Source organism: Oncorhynchus keta, chromosome 35 (assembly GCF_023373465.1).
Source record: "Oncorhynchus keta strain PuntledgeMale-10-30-2019 chromosome 35, Oket_V2, whole genome shotgun sequence".
In the NCBI taxonomy this organism is placed as follows: domain Eukaryota; kingdom Metazoa; phylum Chordata; class Actinopteri; order Salmoniformes; family Salmonidae; genus Oncorhynchus; species Oncorhynchus keta.
This window is the reverse complement of record NC_068455.1, coordinates 20,434,901-20,458,997: the sequence shown is the minus strand read 5'-3', so window position 1 is coordinate 20,458,997 and position 24,097 is coordinate 20,434,901. Positions and strand designations below refer to the sequence as shown.

Below are 24,097 nucleotides of genomic sequence, written 5' to 3'. Positions count from 1 at the left end.
GAGATGAGATCCTCAGACCCCTTGTGAGACCATATGCTGGTGCGGTTGGCCCTGGGTTCCTCCTAATGCAAGACAATGCTAGAGCTCATGTGGCTGGAGTGTGTCAGCAGTTCCTGCAAGAGGAAGGCATTGATGCTATGGACTGGCCCGCCCATTCCCCAGACGTGAATCCAATTGAGCACATCTGGGACATCATGTCTCGCTCCATCCACCAACGCCACGTTGCACCACAGACTGTCCAGGAGTTGGCGGATGCTTTCGTCCAGGTCTGGGAGGAGATCCCTCAGGAGACCATCCGCCACCTCATCAGGAGCATGCCCAGGCGTTGTGGGGAGTTCATACAGGCACGTGGAGGCCACACACACTACTGAGCCTCATTTTGACTTGTTTTAAGGACATTACATCAAAGTTGGATCAGCCTGTAGTGTGGGTTTCCACTTTCATTTTGAGTTTGACTCCAAATCCAGACCTCCATGGGTTGATAATTTTGGTGTGATTTTGTTGTCAGCACATTCAACTATGTAAAGAAAAAAGTATTTAATAAGAATATTTCATTCATTCAGATCTAGGATGTGTTATTTTAGTGTTCCCTTTTTTAGTGTTCCCTTTTTTTGAGCAGTGTATAAATGCAACATGTAAAGTGCTGGTCCCATGTTTCATGAGCTGAAATAAAAGATCCCAGAAATGTTCCATATGCACAAAAAGCTTATTTCTCAATTACATTTTGTGCACAAATGTGTTTAAAAAACCTGTTCGTGAGTTGAGGAGTATTTCTGTCTGTTATAAATCCATTTTGTGGGGAAAAACTAATCTGATTGGCTGGGCCTGGCTCCCCCGAAGTGGGTGGGCCTATGCCCTATCAGGCCCACCCATGGCTGCGCCCCTAACCAGTCATGTGAAATTCATAGATTGGGGCCTAGCTAATTAATTTCAATTGACTGATTTCCTTATATGAACTGTAACTCAGCAAATTCTTTGAAATTGTTGCAAGCTAGAGCTCCGACTTTCCTAACTGAAGATCACTGACGTCATGATTTGCGCTCGTATTTGACCGAGTTCCCAGTTGTCTTCTGCCGCGTTCAAAACAACTGGGAAATCGGAAAAATACTAGGTCAAGGCCCGAGTTACCGAGTTGGAATTCCGAGTTGGGTGGCCGTCCAAATCGATTTTTCCCAGTCGGAGCTCGTTTTTTTCCGAGTTCACATTTATGTTGAACGCACGTAAATCGGAGATTTTCGAGTTCTCGGTTGTTTTGAACGCGACATTTGAAAGCACTACGTGAGATCGCGGTAATGAGAGATATAGCAGACATCGAACGAGACTTGCCTGACCCGTCATCCTATGCCGCGTGTGATTGCATAAACAGAAAAGATGGCCGCCTCCGTCCGTGAAAAGCAGGCAGGTCTGTCAATGGTTTAGTTTATTCATTCCTAATCAGCATAGGCTGTCGAATAAATTCGACTATTTTATCTGACCCTCGCTATCTACATGTTGGGGGGAAAAACGATCTGCCACGACGACCAACCAGTTCACGAGAAAAGCAATGCTAAGCTAACTTATTAGCTGGCTAATTAACTTTACAATCGTATTATAAAACAGCAAGAAGTCGGATGGCTAGCCTAAACGTACCTCTACTCTTGAATTCACTAGACACTGATGTGGCTGTCATGTCAAGAAACATGAATGCAACGCAGTGAATGTGTTGTCGCCGGACACACTGAAATACAACTAGACAGACTGCTATGTTCCCCCTCATTTCCCCTCATTAAAATGTGAATGGGTATCAAACAGTAGCAAGTTAACTATTTCATTCATCTAACGATTTCATAATTTCACTCAACATTGAGTGGCAGAAATGGTATAGCAAAGTCCCAGTTACCCCAGACCTGTGCAATGTTTAGTGGGGCAAAATTGGTGGCTGGGGCGGCAGGTGGTCTAGTGGTTAGAGCGTTGGGCTAGTGACTGAAAGGTTGCAAGATCGAATCCCCTAGCTGACAAGGTACAAATCTGTCATTCTGCCCCTGGTCAAGGCAGTTAACCCACTGTTCGTAGGACGTCACTGACTTGCCTAGTTAAATGAAAGTAAAGTCAAATAAACTGTCCCATGGGTTCTTCCATGTCCCCAGCTGCCTTGAAGCGCATGCTGAATTTCAATGCTCCTCCTTTGAAAAACACTGCTGCTGAGCCAGTATGGAAGGTGCTGATCTACGACAGGTGTGGCCAGGACATCATCTCCCCTCTACTGGCAGTCAAGGAGCTACGGGATATGGGGATCACTTTGCACTTGTGAGGAGGCCTAACTCACAATTTGACATCACTGTTAATAGTCTATTAGTCTCCTTCACGAAAGGTACATTTAGAAAAAGCTAAAATCATGATATGCCAGACAAATCATTTATTAGGCTGTAAAGACATTGAACCTTTTTGTGTAACAATCCATCAACTGGGGAGTATTTTGGTAATGAAGGAGCTGTGTAGTATATTTCAAAGGACAACAACAGTTTTGAGAAAAGGAATTTGTGTCAATACTGAATTGAGCAATTGCAAATAAGTCCACACACACAGCATTGACTCGGTGTCAATCAATAGAAGATACAGTCATCTAGAAAGCTCTTCAATGTATTTTATCTTTCTCTATAGGTTGCTTCATTCAGACAGAGATCCCATCCCCGATGTGCCAGCCATCTATTTTGTGATGCCGACAGAGGAGAACATTGACCGGATATGCCAAGTAAACATCCCTCACTCAGAACTTCATCATGACATCGTCAGATATGTTTAAACGCTGGATAGGCCAGATGATAAGGATAAATGTCTTTGGCCACAGAGTCTATGAATTTGGTGGCTTTGCCCAGATAAAATGATTTGTTGTCCAAACGTAACATCCCAGACATGTAACATCCTACTAGTCAGTATATTGTTCCATCCCGTTGTTTTGTCTCTCTTTCTCAGGACCTTCGTAGCCAGCTGTATGAATCTTATTATTTTAACTTCATCTCAGCCATATCCAGAAGTAAACTAGAGGATATTGCCAGTGCAGCTATCTCAGCCAACGCTATCACACAGGTTACCAAGGTGAGTCTACAACACACTAGTTTACCACTCTGCCAGTCTGCATCTCAAATGGTACCCTATTCCCTATATGCTGCACTACTTTGTGCCTGTAGGGCTCTGGTGAAAAGCAGTGTACTATAAAGGGGGATAGTGTGCAATTTGGGACTCAGGCCCAGTCATTTTCTATAAATCACATCACAGGGTATTTGACAGCCTTTAAGAGTAAGGTATTCTTTTTGCTTTTGTAGGTGTTCGATCAGTATTTGAACTTCATCACACTTGAAGATGATATGTTCATCCTCGGAAATCAAAATAAAGAGTTCATCTCCTACCATGGTAATAAGTTCATTGGATTCAGAAACGGGCAAGAATTGATATTGTCAAAATGAAACTAAAGATAACTGTTTTTATTCACATATTACCTTCAGATCGTCTTCTTGATTAGCTGGCATGATTGTATTTGACTTCCTGTTTTCCTATTCCCTTTTGATTAGCAATTAACAAGCCGGACATCATGGACACAGAGATGGAGGCCATCATGGATACGATAGTAGACAGTCTCTTCTGCTTTTTTGTCACTCTGGGTGGGTCCTTCAACACAACGTTATCAATGTCACAATACTATTGAGACTCCTGAGAGAACAGTGCTTTGGTATTTCAAAATATACTGTGAGATGCTTTTACTTGGGTGGCTATACCATTTCTACCTGCTAGATGGCAGCATTACTACCATTTATTACTCACAAGAATCGAAGCAGTACCAAGATAATAGTTATTCTGAGCTAGGAAAGCTGTTTGAAAGTAAAGGGTTTTGTCTTTGACAAAACAAACCCACCTTGCAGTCTGTTAAAAGATTCTCAGTTTTATCCTAATGGGATTCAGCCACCACTAGACTCCAGCACATATAGAGAAGCTCTGCTAAACTCTTCAATGCTCTCTATTGGCAGCTAACAGATGTGTTTTGTTTTCTTAGGTACTGTCCCCATAATCCGCTGTCCAAGAGGGAATGCTGCGGAGATGGTCGCGGTGGTGAGCATCACCTTCCCTCATTTAAAACCATCTGAAGTTTCCTCACCTCAGCCGCTGTCAGGGGCGCAGTCTGTCTGAAAACTTTATATTAAGTATTGACAGTGCAGAGAGGCCTGGGAGAGTAGTACCCATCCCCCGTGGGCACAGTGAAAGGGGAAATTAGTCATTTGATTACTACCCCAAATCCAACCACCCCCAGAATCTCAGCATTTGCAGGTGGAATGTTGATGCAGTCTGTGGAAGCTGATCCTCCAGGGGCCTTAATGCATGGGTAGAGTGATTCTCCTCTAGTCACACAACACTGCTCTTTGTTCCATGTAGTGCTGTGTTGTGGTGGTGGTCTTAATGCAGGACTGTGTGCTTAGTCTTTATTTGGTTCAGAAGATATAAGGCCTCTTGCCTCGCTAGTTAAGAGACTAAAACATCTTATCCCAGTTTCTCTATTTCAGAAACTTGACAAGAAGCTTCGGGAGAATCTGCGAGACGCCAGAAACAGCCTGTTCACTGGGGACAACATGGGGGCCAGCCAGTTCAGGTGGTTCAGGGTGCAGATTAGTACACTGGGTATGAACCATAAAGAGAGCAGACTAGATGTAGACATTCATCCCATTGTGTACTTTACCATGGAAAGCCTACTCCATTCCATATGACAAACGCATACAATGGCTTCCCAAACACACTGTTTCACCATATCTTTGTTTAACTCTGAGGTGTAAATGTGCTCTCCTGCTGTTCTCCTCTCCAGACCCACTGAACAGTTATCTAGGCCTTCACTAAGTGCTGGATGAAGATTAAACAGTCATGCCTCCTCTGAAAATCTAAGCTGGATCCATTTCAAGTCTTCTTTTGTGGTGGAGCATAGAGAGCCTAGTCAGTGGGGAACTCTGGGTACATATATCATCCTCCGTTTCATCTCTGTCTGTCTCTCTCTCTCTCAGCTTCCAGAGACCCTTATTTGTACTTGCTGACCGCAACCTGGATCTTGCCACCCCCCTCCACCACACATGGACCTACCAGGCCCTCATCCACGACGTGCTGGTATGACTGACAGGAGGAGCAGATCTGTTTGTCGTTCTCCCGCCACAGTGTTATGATGGACTTAACAGACACATCATACACTTTGACAAATCTAAGGGCTTACTAATGAGAAACCTCTACAGTCTGGACTCATTCCTGGTGAATTGTTGGGTGTATGGTATTTTACACTGAGTCTGAACTGGTCTGCTCAGTAGTGTGAATAGGGTATATACAGTACACCAAGGTGTGTGTGGTTTTTCAAGGTAGCAAACAGATTTAACTTGGAATGTTATTTCTGAGATACTGTAATTACTTTGTGTGTAAGATGAAGAGGAGGGTAAATGTTATGGTATGTGCTCAGTGCAATGACATGTGTCAGAGGTCATAAATATTAGTGAGGAAACATTTTCCACCATCCGTGCCTTAAAATGATTTGTGGTGTAGAGTGGACCAACCAGTCTCCTATCCAACCATTGGTTTTCAGCATTGCATGTCCTTTGTTTTAGCCTCGATATATGTATGACAACGGTTGTTATTTTGAAGGTAGGCTATGATGATGTTAGTAGATATCAATGTTTATTCCCAGAGGTATCTATGGATCAGTATGTTTTCTAGTGTTTTGAGTAGAAATATGACCAGACTTCACTTCCAATAGGATCTCTGAAAGCCAACAAACACAGAGTAACTAGTGTCTGTACCGGTGTCTGTTTATTTGTGTGTCCCCCAGGACTTCCACCTGAACAGGGTTAGTATGGATGAGTCTGTGGGGTCAGAATCCTCTCCTGCCGGAGCCAGACCCAAGCAGAAGAACAAGAAGAGTTATGACCTCACATCAGCCGACATGTTCTGGCAGAAACACAAGGGCAGGTTTGTATTTGCTATGCAACATTTTTCCAGCCAAATTAAGGCAGTTACACATTTTTGAAAACATTACAATGCATTCACAACAGATTTCACAACATTGTGTGCCCTCCGGCCCCTTCTCTACTACCACATATCTACAACACAAAATCCACGTGTTCGTGTGTGTATGTTATTGTGTGTTTGTATGCATGTCTGTGCCTATGTTTGTGTTGCTTCACAGTCCCCGCTGTTCCATAACGTGTGTTATCAGTTCATATTTTTTTTCTAGATTTTTACTGCTTGCATGAGTTTCTTGATGTGGAATAGAGTTCCGTTTACTTATGGCTCTATGTAGTACTGTGCACCTACCCATAGTCTGTCCTGGACTTGGGGACTGTGAAGAGACCTCTGGTCTTGTGGGGTATGCATGGGTGTCCGAGCTGTGTGCCAGTAGTTCAAACCGACAGCTCGGCGCAATCAATACCTCTCACAAATACAAGTAGGGATCTCCTCCACTTTGAGGCAGGAGAGATTGACATATTAATATTAGCTCTCTGCACGTCCAAGGGCCAGCCGTCCTGCCCTGTTCTGAGCCAGTTGCAAGTCCCTCTTTGTGGCACCTGACCACACGACTAAACAGAAGTCCAGGTGCGACAAAACTAGGGCCTGTAAGGACCTTCCTTGTTGAAAGTGCTGTTAAGAATGCAGAGTAGCTACTGTTATCAATATGTTTTGACCATGACAGTTTACAATCCAGGGTTACTCCAAGCAGTTTAGTCTCCTCAAATTGCTCAATTTCCACATTCATTATAAGATTTAGTTTGTCCCAAATACAATGTTTTTTTTAATATTTAAGACTAATTTATTCCTGGGCCTCCCGGGTGGCACAGTGGTTAAGGGCGCTGTACTGCAGCGCCAGCTGTGCCATCAGAGACTCTGGGTTCGCGCCCAGGCTCTGTCGTAACCGGCAGCGACCGGGAGGTCCGTGGGGCGACGCACAATTGGTCTAGCGTCGCCCGGGTTAGGGAGGGGTTGGCCAGTAGGGATGTCCTTGTCTCATTGCGCACCAGCGACTCCTTTGGCGGGCCGGGTGCAGTGCGCACTAACCAAGGTTGCCAGGTGCACAGTGTTTCCTCCGACACATTAGTGCGGCTGGCTTCCGGGTTGGATGCGCGCTGTGTTAAAGAAGCAGTGCGGCTTGGTTGGGTTGTGTATCGGAGGACACATGACTTTCAACCTTCGTCTCTCCCGAGCCTGTACAGGAGTTGTAGCGATGAGACAAGCAAGTAGCTACTAAAAACAATTGAATACCACGAAATTGGGGAGAAAACAGAGTAAAAAATAAAAAACACATTACCCTCTACATACCAGCTGGAGCCAGTGGCATGTCGTTAGTAAAGATGGAAAAAAGTAAGGTGCCTAGACAGCTGCCCTGGGGAATTCCTGATTCTACCTGGATTATGTTTGAGAGGCTTCTATTAAAAAACACCCTCTGTTTTCTGTTAGACAGGTAACTCTTTATCCACAATATAGCAGGCGGTGTAAAGCCATACAAGTTTTTCCGGCAACAGACTATGATTGATAATGTCAAAAGCTGCACTGAAGTCTAACAAAACAGCCCCCACAACCTTTTTATCAACAATTTCTCTCATCCAATCATCAGTCATTTGTGTAAGTGCTGTGCTTGTTGAATGTCTTTCTACAAAAGCATGCTGAAAGTTTGTCCATTTATATTGTATATGGTCAAACACCATTTTTTCCAAAAGTTTACTAAGGGTTGGTAAAAGGCTGATTGGTTGGCTATTTGAGCCAGTAAAGGGGGCTTTACTATGCTTAGGTAAGGGAATAACTTTTGCTTCCTTCCAGGCCTGAGGGCTCACTTTCTAGTAGGTTTAAATTGAAGGTATGGCAATATCATCCGCTATTATCCTCAGTAATTTTTTTGTCCAAGTTGTCAGACCCAGGTGGCTTGTCATTGTTGATAGACAATTTTTCTTCCACGCTTACTTTACGGAATTCAAAATTACAATTCTTGTCTTTCATCATTTGGTCAGATATACTTGGATGTGTCGTGACAGCGTTTGTTGCTGGCATGTCATGCCTAAGTTTGTTAATCTTGCTAATGAAAAAATCATTAAAGTAGTTGGCAATATCAGTGGGTTTAGTGATAAATGAGCCATCTGATTCAATGAATGATGGAGTGGAGTTTGCCTTTTTGCCAAAAATTTAATTTAAGATGCTCCAATGCTTTTTAGTATCATTCTTTGTTTCATAGTGTAGTTTGTTTTATTCAGTTTAGTCACATGATTTCTCAATTTACAGTACGTTTGCCAATTACTTGTACAGCCAGACTTATTTTGCCTAATCCTTCTCAACCATACAATTTTTCAATTCCTCATCAATCTATAGGGATTTAAGTTATTACAGCCATTTTCTTAATGTGTACATGCTTATTAGTAACTGGGATAAGCCATTTCATGACTGTGTCAAGTGCAGCATCTGGTTGCTCATCATTACACACCATGGACCAACAAATATTCTTTACATCAACAACATAGTAATCACTACAAAACTTGTTGTATGACCTCTTATACACTATATTAGGCCCAGCTTTCTAGATATGGCTACAATATTGTGATCACTACATCCGATGGATTTAGATACCTCTTTCAAACAAATTTCTGCAGATTTAGTAAAGATGTGATCAATACATGTTGATTATTTCAATCTTGTGCTGTTTAACTACCCTGGTAGGTTGATTGATAACCTGAACCATGTTGCAGGCACTAGTTTCAGTTTAAAGCTTTCTTAGGAACTCGTGATCAATTACTGATTTAGACGGTAGTCTGCAGGGGATGCTTTATAACTCAGTAGAAACAATCTATTTGGAGCATTGCTGTAGTGAAGTTATTCTTGCCTGAGAGGTCGTTTTGACTCTTCCAGCCCGTTCCCAGAGGTGGCTGAGTCTGTACAGGAGGAGTTAGACACATACCGAGCCCAAGAGGACGGGGTGAAACGCCTCAAGAGCATCATGGTAAGCGTGGCACACAGGTGGTTTTATAGAGCTGTTCAACGAAGTAGTCTCACTGAAAACATTAAGACGACACTCACACTTTCATATTCCCCACTAAAACCACTTTAATTTTCTTCTCCAGGGTTTGGAGGGTGAGGATGAGGGACCCATTAGTAGTATTAGTATGTCAGACAACACCGCAAAACTTACTTCAGCTGTCAGGTAAGCATCAATGTAGAATATACAGGATTTATCATTATTATTATTATTTATTCATAACGGCACCATTATAGACAGTTCTCTCAGGCCGTACCAAACTGTGTTTCCTCTAACAGCTCTCTGCCAGAACTTCTGGAGAAGAAGAGGCTGATTGACCTCCACACTAATGTAGCCACTGCCGTTCTGGATCACATTAAGGTCAGTGTTTAGCACGGTCTTGGCCAGACAGGGTGTTCTCTGTGTCTAGAGAGAGGGTTCTCTTTATGTCCACAGTGATCAGCGTCCCATTAACACTATTCTCAGATATTGTACACATATGGAAGACTGTTGTGCTGTGCAATCGCAGTTCTACCATTTCATATAAAGTTACTACATCTGTCAAAGGGCTGCCTAAAAATCCTCTTGAACTAATCTACACCTTATGGGATGTATCCACAGAGCCGTAAACTAGACGTGTACTTTGAGTACGAGGAGAAGCTGATGAGCAAATCCACCCTGGAGGAGTCTTTACTGGACATAATCAGTGACCCTGACGGTAGATGTGCCTCTGTGCCTATCTTACCCTGACGGTAGATGTGCCTCTGTGCTTATCTTACCCTGACGGTAGATGTGCCTCTGTGCTTATCTTACCCTGACGGTAGATGTGCCTCTGTGCTTATCTTACCCTGACGGTAGATGTGCTTACTCTGTGCTTATCTTACCCTGACGGTAGATGTGATTATCTTACCCTGACGGTAGATGTGCCTCTGTGCTTATCTTACCCTGACGGTAGATGTGCCTCTGTGCCTATCTTACTGTAGATGTGCTTATCTTACCCTGACGGTAGATGTGCCTCTGTGCTTATCTTACCCTGACGGTAGATGTGCCTCTGTGCTTATCTTACCCTGACGGTAGATGTGCCTCTGTGCTTATCTTACCCTGACGGTAGATGTGCTTATCTTACCCTGACGGTAGATGTGCCTCTGTGCTTATCTTACCCTGACGGTAGATGTGCCTCTGTGCTTATCTTACCCTGACGGTAGATGTGATTATCTTACCCTGACGGTAGATGTGCCACTGTGCTTATCTTACCCTGACGGTAGATGTGCCTCTGTGCTTATCTTACCCTGACTGTAGATGTGCCTCTGTAGATGTGCCTCTGTGCTTATCTTACCCTGACGGTAGATGTGCCTTGTGCTTATCTTACCCTGACGGTAGATGTGCTTATCTTACCCTGACGGTAGATGTGCCACTGTGCTTATCTTACCCTGACGGTAGATGTGCCTCTGTGCTTATCTTACCCTGACGGTAGATGTGCCTCTGTGCCTATCTTACTTACCCTGACGGTAGATGTGCCACTGTGCTTATCTTACCCTGACGGTAGATGTGCCTCTGTGCTTATCTTACCCTGACGGTAGATGTGCTTACTCCTGACGGTAGATGTGCCTCTCTTACCCTGACGGTAGATGTGCCACTGTGCTTATCTTACCCTGACGGTAGATGTGCCTCTGTGCCTATCTTACCCTGACGGTAGATGTGCCTCTGTGCTTATCTTACCCTGACGGTAGATGTGCCTCTGTGCTTATCTTACCCTGACGGTAGATGTGCTTATCTTACCCTTACGGTAGATGTGCTTATCTTACCCTGACGGTAGATGTGCCACTGTGCTTATCTTACCCTGACGGTAGATGTGCCTCTGTGCCTATCTTACCCTGACGGTAGATGTGCCTCTGTGCCTATCTTACCCTGACGGTAGATGTGCCTCTGTGCTTATCTTACCCTGACGGTAGATGTGCCTCTGTGCTTATCTTACCCTGACGGTAGATGTGCTTGTGCTGACGGTAGATGTGCTTGTGCTTATCTTACCCTGACGGTAGATGTGCCTCTGTGCTTATCTTACCCTGACGGTAGATGTGCTTATCTTACCCTGACGGTAGATGTGCCTCTGTGCTTATCTTACCCTGACGGTAGATGTGCCTCTGTGCTTATCTTACCCTGACGGTAGATGTGCCTCTGTGCTTATCTTACCCTGACGGTAGATGTGCCTCTGTGCTTATCTTACCCTGACGGTAGATGTGCCTCTGTGCTTATCTTACCCTGACTGTAGATGTGCCTCTGTGACTAGATGTGCCACTGTGCTTATCTTACCCTGACGGTAGATGTGCCTCTGTGCTTATCTTACCCTGACGGTAGATGTGCCTTATCTTACCCTGACGGTAGATGTGCCTCTGTGCTTATCTTACCCTGACGGTAGATGTGCTGCTTACCCTTACGGTAGATGTGCCACTATCTTATCTTACCTGACGGTAGATGTGCCTCTGTGCCTATCTTACCCTGACGGTAGATGTGCCTCTGTGCCTATCTTACCCTGACGGTAGATGTGCCTCTGTGCTTATCTTACCCTGACGGTAGATGTGCCTCTGTGCTTATCTTACCCTGACGGTAGATGTGCCTCTGTGCTTATCTTACCCTGACGGTAGATGTGCCTCTGTGCTTATCTTACCCTGACTGTAGATGTGCCTCTGTGCTTATCTTACCCTGACGGTAGATGTGCCTCTGTGCTTATCTTACCCTGACGGTAGATGTGCTTATCTTACCCTGACGGTAGATGTGATTATCTTACCCTGACGGTAGATGTGCCTCTGTGCCTATCTTACCCTGACGGTAGATGTGCCTCTGTGCTTATCTTACCCTGACGGTAGATGTGCCTCTGTGCTTATCTTACCCTGACGGTAGATGTGCTTATCTTACCCTGACGGTAGATGTGATTATCTTACCCTGACGGTAGATGTGCCACTGTGCTTATCTTACCCTGACGGTAGATGTGCCTCTGTGCCTATCTTACCCTGACGGTAGATGTGCCTCTGTGCCTATCTTACCCTGACGGTAGATGTGCCTCTGTGCTTATCTTACCCTGACGGTAGATGTGCCTCTGTGCTTATCTTACCCTGACGGTAGATGTGCCTCTGTGCTTATCTTACCCTGACTGTAGATGTGCCTCTGTGCTTATCTTACCCTGACGGTAGATGTGCCTCTGTGCTTATCTTACCCTGACGGTAGATGTGCTTATCTTACCCTGACGGTAGATGTGCCACTGTGCTTATCTTACCCTGACGGTAGATGTGCCTCTGTGCTTATCTTACCCTGACGGTAGATGTGCCTCTGTGCTTATCTTACCCTGACTGTAGATGTGCCTCTGTGCTTATCTTACCCTGACGGTAGATGTGCCTCTGTGCTTATCTTACCCTGACGGTAGATGTGCTTATCTTACCCTGACGGTAGATGTGATTATCTTACCCTGACGGTAGATGTGCCTCTGTGCTTATCTTACCCTGACGGTAGATGTGCCTCTGTGCTTATCTTACCCTGACTGTAGATGTGCCTCTGTGCTTATCTTAGATGTGCCTTATCTTACCCTGACTGTGCTTATCTTACTTACCTGACGGTAGATGTGCCACTGTGCTTATCTTACCCTGACGGTAGATGTGCCTCTGTGCTTATCTTACCCTGACGGTAGATGTGCCTCTGTGCTTATCTTACCCTGACGGTAGATGTGCTTATCTTACCCTGACGGTAGATGTGATTATCTTACCCTGACGGTAGATGTGCCACTGTGCTTATCTTACCCTGACGGTAGATGTGCTTATCTTACCCTGACGGTAGATGTGCCACTGTGCTTATCTTACCCTGACTGTAGATGTGCCTCTGTGCTTATCTTACCCTGACTGTAGATGTGCCTCTGTGCTTATCTTACCCTGACGGTAGATGTGCCTCTGTGCTTATCTTACCCTGACTGTAGATGTGCCTCTGTGCTTATCTTACCCTGACGGTAGATGTGCCTTACTGTGATGTGCCACTGTGCTTATCTTACCCTGACGGTAGATGTGCCTCTGTGCTTATCTTACCCTGACGGTAGATGTGCCACTGTGCTTATCTTACCCTGACTGTAGATGTGCCTCTGTGCTTATCTTACCCTGACTGTAGATGTGCCTCTGTGCTTATCTTACCCTGACGGTAGATGTGCCTCTGTGCTTATCTTACCCTGACTGTAGATGTGCCTCTGTGCTTATCTTACCCTGACGGTAGATGTGCCTCTGTGCTTATCTTACCCTGACGGTAGATGTGCCTCTGTGCTTATCTTACCCTGACGGTAGATGTGCCTCTGTGCTTATCTTACCCTGACGGTAGATGTGCCTCTGTGCTTATCTTACCCTGACGGTAGATGTGCCACTGTGCTTATCTTACCCTGACGGTAGATGTGCCACTGTGCTTATCTTACCCTGACTGTAGATGTGCCTCTGTGCTTATCTTACCCTGACTGTAGATGTGCCTCTGTGCTTATCTTACCCTGACGGTAGATGTGCCTCTGTGCTTATCTTACCCTGACTGTAGATGTGCCTCTGTGCTTATCTTACCCTGACGGTAGATGTGCCTCTGTGCTTATCTTACCCTGACGGTAGATGTGCTTATCTTACCCTGACGGTAGATGTGCCACTGTGCTTATCTTACCCTGACTGTAGATGTGCCTCTGTGCTTATCTTACCCTGACTGTAGATGTGCCTCTGTGCTTATCTTACCCTGACGGTAGATGTGCCTCTGTGCTTATCTTACCCTGACTGTAGATGTGCCTCTGTGCTTATCTTACCCTGACGGTAGATGTGCTTATCTTACCCTGACGGTAGATGTGATTATCTTACCCTGACGGTAGATGTGCCTCTGTGCCTATCTTACCCTGACGGTAGATGTGCCTCTGTGCTTATCTTACCCTGACGGTAGATGTGCCTCTGTGCTTATCTTACCCTGACTGTAGATGTGCCTTACTGGTAGATGTGATCTTACCCTGACGGTAGATGTGTGCTTATCTTACCCTGACGGTAGATGTGCCACTGTGCTTATCTTACCCTGACGGTAGATGTGCCTCTGTGCTTATCTTACCCTGACTGTAGATGTGCCTCTGTGCTTATCTTACCCTGACGGTAGATGTGCCTCTGTGCTTATCTTACCCTGACGGTAGATGTGCCACTGTGCTTATCTTGGCCAGAAATGACATGCATATGTGTGCTATCTTTTGTCACGGGATGTGTGCTTAGTACCCTGAGGTATGCCTGTTTTCTTAAGGTAGATGGCAAACACAGTTTTCTTACTCCTATGGTAACATCTGGAACACCCTGAGGACAAGATGAGACTATCTTACCCTCTGATTTGTGCTTATCTTATCACAGATGTGCCCTGTGCAGCTTATCCTGTGGTCCTTCAGAGGTGAGGCCTGGGCCCTTGTATCCCTACCCTTCGACCCCGGTGCCACTCCTATCCCTGTACCCTGACTGTCTAAGCCTCTTGCTAAAAGCTCTGTCCCTGTCAAATTATTATATTATCTTACCCTGACTCCCATCACACGTTAGATGTGCCCTGTGCATCAAATGACGGTAGATGTGCCACTGTGCTTATCTTAACGGTAGATGTGCTGTGCTTATCTTACAGGTCAGGTGCCTCTGTGCTTATCTTACCCTGACAGGATGTGCCTCTGTGCTTATCTTACCCTGTTCGGTAGATGTGCCTCTATGCTGATCTTACTGACAGTCATGTGCAGTATCATGTCCAGATGGACCAAAACAACCACTGTGCATCTTACCTGAATGGTAGATGTGCTTTGTGCTTATCTTACCCTGACGGTAGATGTGCCTATCTTAACAAATTATCTTACCCTGACGGTAGATGTGCTTGTGCTTATCTTACCCTGACGGTAGATGTGCCTTGTGCTTATCTTAATTATGGTAGATGTGCCATTAAGCAAATCACCAAGATGTGCCTCTGTTTATCTTACCCTGATAGATGTGCCTCTGTGCTCTTACCCTGACAGATGTGCATTCAAAATCTTTATTGTTTGATATGACGCATCTTAGACGGTAGATGTGCTAGTGAACATTGAAATGTGCCCTGTGCTTATCTTAGCTGCGGTAGACATCTGTGCTATCTTACCAGAAATGTGCCAATATCTTATGACGAGATGTGCCTCTGTTTATCTTACCTGACGGCAGATCTCAAGTGCCCTTATCTGTATAGGAGATGTGCCTTATCTTACCCTGGCTCTGTGCCACTGTGATCTTACCCTGGGGATGTTCTCTTATCTTACACGGTAGATGATTAGGTAGATGTGCTGATCTTGGATCAGATGTGCCACTGTGCTTATCTTACCCTGTGAATAACCTTATTCATTATCACCTAAAAGACACAACTGATCCCAGAACAGCACTTCTACTCTGAGGCGCTTTGTTAATATGGGCCCAGGTTTCTGGCTGCGGCTGCAGGCTGGTATCAGTGTTAGGATCAGGCTGTCCTGGAGCATCATGTTGATCAATGGTCTCCCTAACAGCCCTTCTCCTCTGAGACACCATGCTGTTCCCTGGCCTGACAGCTGAAGTCAAGCAGGAAATCGTTTTCTACCACTAATGTCTGTGGTATTTCTCCTTTCGTCTCTGTCCCCATGAACCTGAACCCTCCCTGGGTAGATTATCACCATGGGATTACCCTCTCTGGTTCATCCGTCCACTCCTGCTCTTAAGGTTATTTGTTTTCCCTGGCAGATGTGGTGTAACATGGTACATTAAACAGTCTCTGCCATCATTCCATACTATAAAGATGATGCCACCACACACATCACACTTGGCCTCACACTGTTTATGAACAATGGGTGTCGATCCCTTCGGGGTACTAGACCTTGAATGCCTGCTCGATCACTTGTATGTTTTACCTTGCCGAAAACAGTCATTCTTTATGTTCTGTGATGTAGACTGATCTGGACCAATACAAGAAGGCTCTGCTAGACACAGGCTGTGACCTGTCCCCTGTCAACTACATCAAGCAGTGGAAGTAAGTTGGTCCATCAAAGTATGTTTCATACATACAGAACAAAACATAACAGTTAACCACATTTTGTTTTAGACAACAAGCTACTTACTTATATATTGTCTCTTTTATTTTCAGGGCTTTCACTAAGATTGCTGCCACACCATCTAACTATGGGAACAGCGGTGTAAAACCTATGGGGTAAGAGAGAGAGAGTCCCTTTCCATAGACCACAGTTTTAATCATTATTTAACCAGATAAGTTATTGAGAACACATTTTTCTTTTACAATAACAACATAATCCATGCTAGTTCCATATTCCTAACCCCCGTGTTGACACTCTCCTAACCCCCGTGTTGACACTCTCCTAACCCCCGTGTTGACACGGTCTTCCTGTCTCTGTCTCACAGCCTCTTCTCTAGGGTGATGAACTCTGGCTCCCAGTTTGTCATGGAGGGGGTGAAGCACCTGGTGCTCAAACAGCATGTAAGTAGCTCTACACAGAGAGAGAGACACACAAACACAGAGGGAGAAATATACACACACACACACAAACACAGAGGGAGAAATACACACACACACACACACACACACACAAACACAGAGGGAGAAATACACACACACACACAAACACAGAGGGAGAAATACACACACACAAACACAGAGGGAGAAATACACACACACACAAACACAGAGGGAGAAATACACACACACACACACACAGAGGGAGAAATACACACACACACACACACAGACGGAGAAATACACACACACACACACACACAAACACAGAGGGAGAAATACACACACACACACACAAACACAGAGGGAGAAATACACACACACACACACACACACAAACACAGAGGGAGAAACATACACACACACAAACACAGAGGGGGAAATATACACACACACACACACACACAGAGGGAGAAATACACACACACACACACACACACACACAGAGGGAGAAATACACACACACACACACACACACACACAAACACAGAGGGAGAAATATACACACACACACACAACACAGAGGGAGAAATATACACACACACACACACAAACACAGAGGGAGAAATATACACACACACACACACAAATACAGAGGGAGAAATATACACACACACACACACAAACACAGAGGGAGAAATACACACACACACACACAGAGAGAGAAATACACACACAAACACAGAGGGAGAAATACACACACACACACAGAGGGAGAAATACACACACAAACACAGAGGGAGAAATACACACACACACACAGAGGGAGAAATACACACACAAACACAGAGGGAGAAATACACACACAAACACAGAGGGAGAAACACACACACACATACACACACAAAGGGAGAAATACAAATACACACACACACAAAGAGAGAAATACACACACACACACACAAAGGGAGAAATACAAACACACACACACACAAAGGGAGAAATACACACACAAACACACAGGATGAGTAGGAAGATAACGAATGTCTCAATCTTACTCCTGCTGAGGCTGGCTGGCTTAGAGGCTGGCTGGCTTAGAGGCTGGCTGGCTTAGAGGCTGGCTGGCTTAGAGGCTGGCTGGCTGAGAGGCTGGCTGGCTGGCTTAGAGGCTGGCTGGCTGGCTGGCTGAGAGGCTGGCTGGCTGAGAGGCTGGCTGGCTGAGAGACTGGCTGGCTGGCCGAGGGAGAGGCTAGCCGGCTGGCCGAGGGAGAGGCTAGCCGGCTGGCCGAGGGAGAGGCTGGCCGAGGAGGGCTCTCATTATGATACTGTCTGTATGTGTGTGTTTTTAAAGTGTCCAGATGTCAATTGGTTTTGATGGGAAGGTTTTTCCTGGAGACATGTATGATAATTATCTCACTTAGCTGCTATGTTAGTCAGTCTGTAATGAATGATATCATCCGGTGAGCAGAACAGAGTTTGAACGAGTTTCTCTTTCAGAACCTGCCCGTCACACGTATCCTGGACAACCTGATGGAGATGAAGTCCAACCCGGTGAGTCTCCTCCTCTTTTATTCCCTCCTCTCCTTCTCTCTTCCCTCCTCCTCTGTTCCGTCTTTCTTGTGGACATTCCTCTATGTATTTGTGTTGCACTGTCACATTCAGGAGGGAAGCATGCTCATAATACAGTAGCAAAAAGATGGACAACCTGATTGGAGGCTCATGTATGCAGTCTGAGACCTCTCCAATCATGCCTCCATTCTGTTCAGATCACTTCTGACTGGATATGTGGAGAAACTATTCATCACTATTTGTGAATAATTACTTTTTTAGATACTTAAGCTACTTTGCAAAATGGGCGAGGGAGTGAGAGAGGGGTATATTGTCTGATCCGAATGAGTTAAATGTGTCTCACAGGATCCATCCTGCTTGTACAGGAGCTGTGGTTACTAAGAGGAATTGGGTGACCTCTAAGCAATGGAAGGAATTGAGGGTTTCTAGAATTGAGTTTGGTGTACTGATGATATATGATCTGCAGGAGACAGATGACTACAGATACTTTGATCCCAAGATGCTGCGTGGCAGTGAGAGGTAAGACTCCATAAAGAAGTCCAAAGATAGCAGTTACTTAGCTAAGGCCTATACATTTTCTGTGTCTGCAAGATGTTTCTAACACTCCTGCCTTCCAACCAGCTCCATCCCAAGGAACAAGAACCCGTTTCAAGAGGTGAGTCCTGCCATGGTCAGCAGAAAGAGAGACACAAATAGAACCTCCATGTCCAGTAACTGCTGTGTCCCTGAGTACCCTGGACGGTCCTGGGCCTTAGCCTGGCCTGACTGTGTGAAGGGTAGAGCACTAATCTCATCTGTGTGTCCTGACCTGAATCTAGCAGCCTGATGTAGCATTACGGTCTCAAAATGAGACTTTCTCTCCTATTTTAGGCTATCGTCTTCATGGTGGGAGGAGGGAACTACGTAGAATATCAAAACCTAGTGGACTACACAAAGGTAGCTTCTTATTACTCTAAATCTGTTTGTTTTTCAAGAACCTCTTCATATATCCAGTTGAGTTTTTATTGAACCATGTGTATTTTGTGGTACCCTTTTTTAGGCAAAGCCAGGGAAGAGGGTGCTGTACGGATGCAGTGAGCTCTTCAATGCAGGACAGTTCATCAAGCAGGTAGGAGGACCAACAGCCTTTTTAAAAAATTCAATAATAATATTTCTAATTATGTATAATTGATCATTATCATTTGATAATATCATAATATTTATCAACAGTAATCATTAACAAGCCCAAAACATAATATGAAATTATGACACACATTGTGGGTTTGTGTTAAATAACCTACTCTGCTTAATTGATCTCAGATTTCTTGTTTTGACTATTTCTCCATGCTTATCTCCACAGCTGTCCTCACTCGGCCAAAAGTAAAAACAAGAAAATATATGAACATTTTATTTTCTTCAATTCCATTTCTCCTAAATACCCAAGACCTCCCGAATCATACTGTAGAATCATACTAGGTTCTCTCTGATATTCCATGTATTTTATCATGTGTACTGTACTTACATTGTTTGTTTACCTAATTATCTTTACACTCTCAACAAATAAAGATTAACAGTCTTACTCAGCACTGCTGTGATGTCTAGTGTTTGTACCAGGGTTTTCCAACTTGTCCTTCACTGCTGTGATGTCCAGTGTTTGTACCAGGGTTTTCCAACCCTTCACTGCTGTGAGTGTCCAGTGTTTGTATTCCCTTGTCCTTCACTGCTGTGATGTCCAGTGTTTGTACCAGGGTTTTCCAACTTGTCCTTCACTGCTGTGATGTCCAGTGTTTGTACCAGGGTTTTCCAACTTGTCCACACTTTTGTGATGTCCAGTGTTTGTACCAGGGTTTTCCAACTTGGTCTTCACTGCTGTGATGTCCAGTGTTTGTACCAGGGTTTTCCAACTTGTCCTTCACTGCTGTGATGTCCAGTGTTTGTACCAGGGTTTTCCAACTTGTCCTTCACTGCTGTGATGTCCAGTGTTTGTACCAGGGTTTTCCAACTTGTCCTTCACTGCTGTGATGTCCAGTGTTTGTACCAGGGTTTTCCAACTTGTCCTTCACTGCTGTGATGTCCAGTGTTTGTACCAGGGTTTTCCAACTTGTCCTTCACTGCTGTGATGTCCAGTGTTTGTACCAGGGTTTTCCAACTTGTCCTTCACTGCTGTGATGTCCAGTGTTTGTACCAGGGTTTTCCAACTTGTCCTTCACTGCTGTGATGTCAGTGTTTGTACTCAGGGTTTTCCAACTTGTCCTTCACTGATGTGATGTCATTAGTGTTTGTACAGGGTTTTCCAACTTGTTTCACTGCTGTGATGTCTAGTGTTTGTACCAGGGTTTTCCAACTTGTCCAGGGTTCACTGCTGTGATGTCTAGTGTTTGTACCAGTTTTCCAACTTGGTTTCACTGCTATGTCCAGTGTTTGTTTTTCCAACTTGTCCTTCACTGCTGTGATGTCTAGTGTTTGTACCAGGAGCTTTTCCAACTTGTCCTTCACTGCTGTGATGTCCAGTGTTTGTACCAGGGTTTTCCAACTTGTCCTTCACTGCTGTGATGTCTAGTGTTTGTACCAGGGTTTTCCAACTTGTCCTTCACTGCTGTGTGTCTAGTGTTTGTACCAGGGTTTTCCAACTTGTCCTTCACCTGTGATGTCTAGTGTTTGTACCAGGGTTTTCCAACTTGTATCTTCACTGCTGTGATGTCTAGTGTTTGTACCAGGGTTTTCCAACTTGTCCTTCACTGCTGTGATGTCTAGTGTTTGTACCAGGGTTTTCCAACTTGTCCTTCACTGCTGTGATGTCTAGTAAAAACAAGTTTGTACTTTTCCAACTTGTCCTTCACTGCTGTGATGTACCAGGGTTTTCCAACTTGTCCTTCACTGTATGTCCAGTGTTTGGGGTTTTCCAACTTGTCCTTCACTGCTGTGATGTCCAGTGTTTGTACCAGGGTTTCCAACTAAAGTCCTTCACTGCTGTGATGTCTAGTGTTTGTACCAGGGTTTTCCAACTTGTCCTTCACTGCTGTGATGTCCAGTGTTTGTACCAGGGTTTTCCAACTTGTCCTTCACTGCTGTGATGTCCAGTGTTTGTACCAGGGTTTTCCAACTTGTCCTTCACTGCTGTGATGTCCAGTGTTTGTACCAGGGTTTTCCAACTTGTCCTTCACTGCTGTGATGTCCAGTGTTTGTACCAGGGTTTTCCAACTTGTCCTTCACTGCTGTGATGTCCAGTGTTTGTACCAGGGTTTTCCAACTTGTCCTTCACTGCTGTGATGTCCAGTGTTTGTACCAGGGTTTTCCAACTTGTCCTTCACTGCTGTGATGTCCAGTGTTTGTACCAGGGTTTTCCAACTTGTCCTTCACTGCTGTGATGTCCAGGGTTTTCCAACTTGTCCTTGTATGTCTAGTGTTTGTACAGGGTTTTCCAACTTGTCCTTCACTGCTGTGATGTCCAGTGTTTGTACCAGGGTTTTCCAACTTGTCCTTCACTGCTGTGATGTCCAGTGTTTGTACCAGGGTTTTCCAACTTGTCCTTCACTGCTGTGATGTCCAGTGTTTGTACCAGGGTTTTCCAACTTGTCCTTCACTGCTGTGATGTCCAGTGTTTGTACCAGGGTTTTCCAACTTGTCCTTCACTGCTGTGATGTCCAGTGTTTGTACCAGGGTTTTCCAACTTGTCCTTCACTGCTGTGATGTCTAGTGTTTGTACCAGGGTTTTCCAACTTGGTCTTCACTGCTGTGATGTCCAGTGTTTGTACCAGGGTTTTCCAACTTGTCCTTTGTTTCATCTTATTTTAGATCAGAACAGGGTGTTTTAGAAGAGACTTCAGGATTATTATTTTAAAAGTCTACATATAGCCCCGTTAGTCTGTTTCTGTTCCCCTTGGGCCATTTTGGAGCTGAACTCATCAACCAAGCAGGATCAAGGTATTAGGCTAATAATGTATGAAAGACACAGCCATGCCTGTTCTCTCAGCCTCAGTCTATTGCTGTACACCTGCCTGCTGCTGGCTGGCTGGCCACATAGACATGGTGATCCTGTGGAGAGACAAGAGAACGCGACCATCCACCTGAGCGGTCTCTGGGACACCACTTCACCTGTCTTTAATCAGAACAACGCTGGGCTCTTCAGACGTGTGTGTGGTTGAAATGAGACCGTTGTGAAAATGTGGATCTTAGCCTATTGGCACTTCTGTAGCTCAGTTGGTAGAGCATGGCGCTTGTAACGCCAGGGTAGTGGGTTCGTTCCCCGGGACCACCCATACGTAGAATGTATGCACACATGACTGTAAGTCGCTTTGGATAAAAGCGTCTGCTAAATGGCATATATATGAAAAGGGTGCTGATGGAGGACAACATTATATCCCTTCCTAATGTAACTGTCTATAGTGTGTCAGCCAAGGAGGAGACTGCCATTGTTGATACTAGGTAATTATTCTAATGTTTACCTTGTCAAACTGCTATAGAGCTACACTGTTGATAATATAGAAAAGACAACTTTAACAAAATAAATACATGGTGAATCTTGAGTGTACTTGTATTCTGATAGCATTGCGAGTTGTCTTCATGGATACGGTTTAATTGGGATGTATTTTATTGACATTTTCAGGGTGGCTCTCCTGGCTAGGTAATAGTGGTGATTTGTTATTGAAGTGTCTCTCTTTGAGGAAAACACAGGGCCACTGACACGGCCCGCTACCAAAGCCTATGGCCTCCTCTGTGGCCAACATGAGTTAAACATGTTAACCCTCACAATGCTGCCGTCCAAGACTATCCCTAGCCACGTCCTCAGAGAATGCGCAGACCAGCTGGCTGGTGTGTTTATGGACATATTCAATCTCTCCCTATCCCAGTCTTCTGTACCCACTTGTTTCATGTTGTCCACCATTGTTACTGTACCCAAGAAAGTGAAGGTAAATCAAATCAAATTTTATTTAATTAGAAATAACTAGAAACACAAGCATTTCGCTACACTCGCATTAACATCTGCTAACCATGTGTATGTGACCAATACAATTAGATTAGATGTTTCAGATGACCAATATGGCCCTCTGATGTTTCTAATGCTAGTTATAGTTGCACTGTTTTAATAGTGGTTTTGTGTATTACTAGACAGAAGTTGATATGCTGACCCTCTTGTTAGGAGACAAGGTTGTGGTTAATTCCACAAATTAAATTCCTTTAAATTCCATTGAATTAAATTCTAATTCCAGGTCAGTCTTTGAATTCTGAGAATTCAATTCCTCTCAATTCCAATGTTCAGTAAATAACAATAATTAGCTATACTGGAAATGTAGAATACAGGTAGAAATGATTTAAAACAAATCCTGCAGTCAATTTTTTATAAGTGTATTAATTCCATCAACTGTGAAATGTACAATTTCAATTCCAATTTAGTTCCAGTTCAAACAGACGGAACTAAATGTAATTGAACCAAACCCTGTTAGTAGTTGTTCTAAAACCTTGAAAGAGGTTCAAGATCACTTCATAGATTGACAAGGAACCCAGATCTTATCAAGGAGGTCATCTGTGAATATGAAAACAGAACTACATTCTAGCTCCACATATTATCAAATCAATCCCTCAGTAGACTACTGTTACCGTGTCTATCCATTATCCCAACATTCTACTTGACAGACAATTGAATAGAGAAAAACAGAAAAACATCACATTCCACCAGAGAATAATGTGTTTTTATCCTGCAGTAGTCCATCTACCTGGCTTGTAGAGTCTGGTTAGTGAATGATGACAAAACCCGGTTTGGAAGGATTCCTCCCTCCACAGGCTGGCAGAGAGTTGCAGGCACTTCATCCTAATGTAAAAGTGTGTGGATGGAGGTGTACGTGCCTGTCTGCCAGGTGGATGGCTTCCTGATCCTGCTCTTTGGGCTCATAAGCATCAACACACTGACAGCTATCAGTGTCAATCGTTACAACAAGGGATGCCAGCCAAGCCATGGTATGTGGTCTATGCTGTGACCCTGCCAAGGTTGCGGGCCAGGGGGTGTGGTCCAGGTTCTCATGGCAGTGCACCCTGGGTCAATGTCAGCCACTCTAAACCCCATTAGCTCCTGGTCAAGGCCTTAAGCTA

At 44.5% G+C, this 24,097-nt stretch overlaps 1 protein-coding gene and 1 long non-coding RNA gene across 4 annotated transcripts; one reads left to right on the top strand and one right to left on the bottom strand.

The window, feature by feature from the left end:
* Positions 1–985: 985 nt before the first annotated feature.
* On the top strand, positions 986–19,594 carry LOC118372354 (sec1 family domain-containing protein 1-like). Its single transcript, XM_052495870.1, has 23 exons — positions 986–1,402; positions 2,127–2,286; positions 2,641–2,731; positions 2,953–3,075; positions 3,303–3,390; positions 3,549–3,638; positions 4,028–4,083; positions 4,533–4,618; positions 5,022–5,121; positions 5,828–5,967; positions 8,887–8,977; positions 9,099–9,178; positions 9,292–9,373; positions 9,614–9,736; positions 15,945–16,024; positions 16,139–16,201; positions 16,411–16,486; positions 17,960–18,013; positions 18,498–18,550; positions 18,653–18,686; positions 18,902–18,967; positions 19,071–19,139; positions 19,371–19,594. The coding sequence occupies exons 1-23, from the start codon at positions 1,372–1,374 to the stop codon at positions 19,392–19,394; spliced, it is 1,860 nt and encodes a 619-aa protein (XP_052351830.1). The 5' UTR covers positions 986–1,371; the 3' UTR covers positions 19,395–19,594.
* Positions 9,865–12,987, bottom strand: LOC127915906 (uncharacterized). Of its 3 annotated transcripts, none has more exons than XR_008092884.1 (3): positions 12,594–12,987; positions 11,455–12,452; positions 9,865–9,903 (listed from the first exon to the last, which is right to left on the bottom strand). It is a non-coding gene; the product is annotated as an uncharacterized LOC127915906 (long non-coding RNA). The 3 variants fall into 3 exon arrangements; XR_008092882.1 differs by lacking the exon at positions 9,865–9,903 and adding an exon at positions 10,004–10,213; XR_008092883.1 differs by lacking the exon at positions 9,865–9,903 and adding an exon at positions 10,004–10,213 and having other exon boundaries at positions 11,455–12,426.
* Positions 19,595–24,097: the final 4,503 nt, after the last annotated feature.

Excerpts from the sequence above, each read along its gene's own strand:
- LOC118372354 (XM_052495870.1), top strand. The coding sequence starts at position 1,372 with ATGGCCGCCTCCGTCCGTGAAAAGCAGGCAG. Across the intron at positions 16,025-16,138 it reads AACTACATCAAGCAGTGGAA|GGCTTTCACTAAGATTGCTG; the intron begins GTAAGTTGGTCC and ends TTTTATTTTCAG. Across the intron at positions 16,487-17,959 it reads ACCTGGTGCTCAAACAGCAT|AACCTGCCCGTCACACGTAT; the intron begins GTAAGTAGCTCT and ends TTTCTCTTTCAG.